The sequence below is a fragment of the Chrysochloris asiatica genome, unplaced genomic scaffold (genome assembly GCF_000296735.1).
Source record: "Chrysochloris asiatica unplaced genomic scaffold, ChrAsi1.0 scaffold00301, whole genome shotgun sequence".
NCBI lineage: Eukaryota > Metazoa > Chordata > Mammalia > Afrosoricida > Chrysochloridae > Chrysochloris > Chrysochloris asiatica.
This window is the reverse complement of record NW_006408819.1, coordinates 540,998-546,589: the sequence shown is the minus strand read 5'-3', so window position 1 is coordinate 546,589 and position 5,592 is coordinate 540,998. Positions and strand designations below refer to the sequence as shown.

General features: G+C 37.2%; 1 protein-coding gene across 1 annotated transcript; it reads left to right on the top strand.

The window, feature by feature from the left end:
• Positions 1 to 537: 537 nt before the first annotated feature.
• Positions 538 to 3,880, top strand: LOC102841685 (ubiquitin-fold modifier 1-like). Its single transcript, XM_006874785.1, has 2 exons — positions 538 to 573; positions 3,608 to 3,880. Exons 1-2 carry the CDS (start codon positions 538 to 540, stop codon positions 3,878 to 3,880), a joined length of 309 nt encoding a protein of 102 aa, XP_006874847.1.
• Positions 3,881 to 5,592: the final 1,712 nt, after the last annotated feature.

Genomic DNA, 5,592 nt, shown 5'->3' with positions numbered 1-5,592 from the left:
GCAAGTCAGATTAAGCTTAGATCTCTCAGCAGAAACCATGCAGACAAGAAGGCAATGGGAAGACATATATAAAAACCTGAATGAAAAAAAACCTGCCAACTAAGAATCGTCTATACAGCAAAACTATCAATCAAATATGATGGTATAATAAAAACATTCCAGGATAAACAGAAGCTAAGAAATTTTGCCAAAGCAAACTCTGTGCTGTAAAACATCCTAAAGGGAGTTCTTTGGATTGAGAACTACAAGAACAAACAACAATCAGAGATTGACATATATGGCAGCACCATCCAGAACTCAGTCGACAAATGGAAGAGTCCAAAACAACAAAACTATAAGAACGAATCCATAGAATCTGAGAGATAAGTCCATGATTGAAACAATTACAGTGTGAAAGAAGGTGAAAACATAGGAACAGAGATCCAGGTGGTGAGGAGGTCAGGTAGATTATAGGACAACAACATTTTCATGCCTATCAATAATTACACTGAATGTAAACAGGTTAAATGCACCAGTTAAGAGACAAAGAGTGACAGAATGGAGAAGAAACCAAGACCCTTCGATATGCTGTCTGTAAGAGACATATGTCATACACAAAGACAAAAACAGACAAAAGTCAAAGGATGGGGAAAAAAATACCAAGCTAATTGCAATTAAAAAATGAACAGGAACTCTGTTAGCATAGTGGTTACGAATTGGGCTGTAAACTTCAAGGACAGCAGTTCGAAACTACCAGCTCTTCCACAAGAGAAAGATGAGGCTTTCTGATTCTGTAAAGATTTATAGCCTCAGAAACCATGTATAGGGTTGCTATGAGTCAGAACCAACTCCAAGGCACATAACAACAAAATCAATAGTTACGCTGAATGTAAACGGAATAAATGCACCAGGCAAGAGATAGAGTAGCAGAATGGATAGGAAACCAAGATCCTTCGATGTGGAACAAACAAGATAGCGGATCAGGTGGATGTGTAGTAAAGAGCTTGGCCAACAACAACACAGAATACCCGATCGAGCAGGCTCAGGGATGGTCCCAGAACTCTGAAACACATATAAAGGGATATTTAGAATGTTGGAAGGCTCACAGCTGGGGAAATTTGTGGCAGAAGCAAGAAATCTATTGCTCTCTAGTTCGGGACACTCGGCTGATCCAGGAGCCACCATCTTGGATGAGACCAAGTGGGGGAAGGATCGGAGCGGCCATAGACGCCTGGAAGAACCGCTGAGATAAAGGTGTGGAATTCTTTTATTTTGGTATCTGTTCATTGGTCCCTTGCTGTCTGTGCACCTCCATTCTGGTGACTATAGGGATGTCTGAGCTAGTGGGCACCCCAGCCCCACCCTTGGAGTGTTCTACTACACATGTGCACAGATGTCCTCGAAATTTAAAGAGTTTCCAAATGAAACCAAACGGCCACAGCCGGCCCTGAACTGTTTCCAACTAGAAATAAAGGCCTGAACAGGGATTGTGGAGCGGGACAAGCAGACAAGAGAGGAAATAGGCCGAAAATTAAGTCCTAAGTTACGTCAAAATGGCCAACAGTGGTATCTTGAAATTTCTGAGGAAGAAGAGTGAAAAGGGAAGCCCATTTCCTGATCACATCTGCCTGGAGGCATTCAGAAAGCATAAAAAATACCAAAATACATACCCATCTAAGTATTAAATCCACAGATAACCCCTGAAGATGCCCAAAAAACAGAAGCAGATGACCATATCTGCACATGTCCAGAAACAAGATAAAGTGACTGAGGCAAATGAGCTGGCAGTAGACCTACACTCCATACTGGAAGATGGGCAGGCTTTGGAAATGCTTGAGAAGGAATTCCTAAAAATGATTATAAAAGGTATCAAAACACTATACAATGCAGTTGAGAAAAATAAGGAAGAAGTCAGGAAAGTGCTACAGGAACAATCAAATAAGATAGAGCATTGGAAACAATTCAAAACCTACAGAAAGAGGTCCAAACAATTAATAATAGAATATCGGAAATGGACAATACATTGAAAGGGCAAAGGAATAGAATTGAAGAGATAGAAGTTAGAACTAGTGAGCTAGAAGATAAATCTCTCAACACTACTGAGACAGAAGAACTAACACAAAAACAGATAAAAAAAAATCAGAAGAAGGCCTAAGATTCATGTTGGATAACATGAAGAGGAATGACATAAGAATTATTGGCATTCCAGAACAGGAACAATCACACAAGTCCACAGAGGAGATAGTTGAAGAGCTTCTGGAAGAAAATTTTCCTAACATCATGAAAAGTGAAAAGATAAGCATTCAAGAAGCTCAACAAACCCCAGGATGGATAGACCCTAAAAGACAATCACCAAGACATATAATAATCAAGCTCTCCAAAATCAAAGATAAGGACAGCATCTTGAAAGCAGCTAGGGAAAAGAGAAGTATAACATACAAAGGCAAGCAAATCAGATTAAGCTCAGATTTCTCAACCGAAACCATGCAGGTAAGAAGGCAATGGGGATATATATGTATATATATATATATCAAAGATCCTTCAATACGTTGTCTGCAAGAGACACACCTTATACACAAAGACAAAAAGACACTAAAAGTCAAAGGATGGAAAAAATATATACCAAGCTAATTATAATAAAAAATTAACAGGAGTGGCAATATCAATCTCTGATAAAATAAACTTTAAGGCACAAAACAGCATAAGAGATAGAGATGGATACTATCTCATGATTAAAGGGACAATTGAACAAGATTACATAACCATAATAAATAACTATGCTCCCAATGAAAGAGCTCCAAAATATATAAAGCAAATTCTAATAGATTTGAAGAAGGAACTAGACCAATCTACAAAAAGTGGGAGATTTAATATATCACTTTCAAAAAGAAAGAAACTAGACAAAGACACAAAGGAACTAAGCAGCATAATCAGTCAACTGGACCTCATACAGAGCATTCAACCCAACAATATCATAATTCACATTCTTTTCCAGTACACATGGGACATTCTCCAGAATAGACCGTAAGCTAGGCCACAAAAAAATCCTCCATAAATTTACAAATATTAAAATATCACAAAGCATCTTTTCAGACCATAATACTATAAAATTAGAAATCAACAATAGAGGGAAGACCAAGAAATAAATTCAAATACATGGAAACTGAAAAACACATTCCTGAAAAGCGACTGGGTAGTAGAAAAACTAAAATGTGAGTACACAAAGTTTCAAGAAACAAATTAGAACGAAAACAAAACATACCACAGAGAGGGAGAAGGGCTGTGTGCTGAAGACCAGGGGGCCAGCTTGCCGGGTATACCGTTTGGTTGGTTGATGATGCATGGAGGGGATTGTAACCATGGCAATGAAACAATATATAATAGGATGAATGTAAAACTAATGTTCTCCCATGTAAACTATCACATAATTCACTATAAAAATTTAAAAAAAAAATCTTTGGGACACAGCAAAAGCAATGCTGAGAGGACAGTTTGTTGCAATAAATGCACATAAGCAAAAAGTAGAAAGAACCAAAATCAACACATTGATAAAACATTTCCAACAACTAGAAACAGACAAGCAAAGAAAACTTACAGTCAACAGAAGAAAGGAAATTAAAAAGATTAGAGAGAACGTTACACGATTTCGAAGGTTTCCTTCAAGATCACGCTGACGTCGGATCCGCGGCTGCGGCACAAAGTACTCAGTGTTCCTGAAAGTACACCTTTCCCAACAGTCTTAAAGTTTGGAGCAGAAGAATTTAAAGTTCCTGCAGCAACAAGTGCAATTATTACCAATAATGGAATAGGAATAAATCCTGCACAGACTGCTGGAAATGTTTTTCTAAAACATGGGTCAGAACTGCAAATTATTCCTAGAGATCGAGTTGGAAGTTGTTAATGGCTGCTACGTGGAACATACTTTCCTAATCAATTTGTTCTGTTTTGGGGTTTGTTTTTTTTTTGTAAAATTGAAATCAGGTTCTATAAAACACTATGAAAATGCCAATAGTTAATGCAAGTTGGTTCTTTGTTATTCAGTCTCAATGTGAAGAGGGAATGCTGTCTTCATTTGCTACCTCACAACATGAACAGGTAGTTCATTTAGGGGAATGGATTATCAAGCTCTGGTTTTATAACTGGAGTATACTTCTGATAATTATAAAAACATTTGGAAAATTAAACTTAACTGAGTCTCAATTTGTCCTTGAGTTAAAAATGTAAATGTATGTGTGTTGTTGTTTAGTGCCATTAGATCTGTTCTGACTCGGGAATACTGCATAGGGTTTCCCAGGAGCAGCTGGTGGGTTTGAACTGCCGACCTTGCAATTTGCAATCTACAGCTTATCCTACAACACCACACAAGCACTCCAAATGTGCATGTATATATGGTTCATGAATGGCAGTTTGCTTGATAGCATCTAACTTGCAGGATTCATAAATAATTTAAATCTTAATTATATAGAGTTTATGATGATAAAAATAGACACACCAATGAGAACTTAGCATCACTTGTTCAGTGCTGTTGAGTCGATTCCTACTCATAGTGACCCTGTTTCTGAAGAGACCTGGTGGGTTTAAACTACAAACTTTGTGATTTACAGTCCAGTGCTTATTCTACAGCACCACACCAGGGGTCCTAGTTTTGCTTTTGTCTTTTTTAAATGTCAAGCTACATGTGGGCATGTAATTTAAAATTTAGTAACATACTGCCAAAAAATGGATTTTTGAAATCTAAACCATTAAGTGTTAAATTGACATCCCAAACCAAAAGACTGTAAGTATGATCTTACAAAATTCAGTACTTTTAGTGCTGATAATTGACATTACATTAGAAGCATCCTTTGCTGAATTTAATATTTAATCTCTTTTAGTACTGCCATTAAAATACGAATCCTCAAGAAATCACTGTCTTTTTGAGAGAATAGTAGTTCTAAGTGGATTTCAGGAAGAAAGCATTGTTGCTAGAACATCTGAAGTTTCTGCAAAGCAAAATAGAGATGCTAATTCAATTTGATGTACTCATTAATGAACAACCGTATAAGAAATGTTGGAGATGTATGAATAAGAAGCTAGGAAGGGAAGATGGTGAAATTAAGATGAACAGATTTTTAGTAAGAACAATAGTGAGGAAAAACTGAAAGCTTTAGCAAAGTGTTCAGAAAGAGGCACTGGATAGGCAAAAGCTCAGAGGATTTGTTGTGGAGGCCTGAAAGGATCAACAAAAGACAATATTGTCAGAAGTAACAATATAGATACATTATCAATATATTGATTTCAGAATTCCTCTGTAAGAGATGCAGTGATGCCTGAAATGGAGGCAGAGATGATGATGTGAAGCAATGGAGCAGCTGGAGACTTTAGATCCAGAGAGGGAGAGCGACTGTGTGCTGAAGACCTGGGGAGTATGGGGCAAGTATGGGGAGTATGGTTGGTTGATGATGCATGGAGGGGATTGTAACCATGGCAATGAGACAATATACGATAGAATGAATGTAAAACTAATGTTCTCCCATGGTAAACTGTCACATAATTCACAATAAAACAGTTAAGAAAGAAAGAAAAAAAAAAAAAAAGAAGAATTCCTCTGTAAGAATCCCAAAAAATGATTTA

Bases quoted from the DNA above. Each gene is read 5' to 3' on its own strand.
- LOC102841685 (XM_006874785.1), top strand. From the start codon at position 538: ATGGAGAAGAAACCAAGACCCTTCGATATGCTGTCT. The intron at 574-3,607 runs GTAAGAGACATA...TAAAAAGATTAG, and splicing joins GACCCTTCGATATGCTGTCT to AGAGAACGTTACACGATTTC.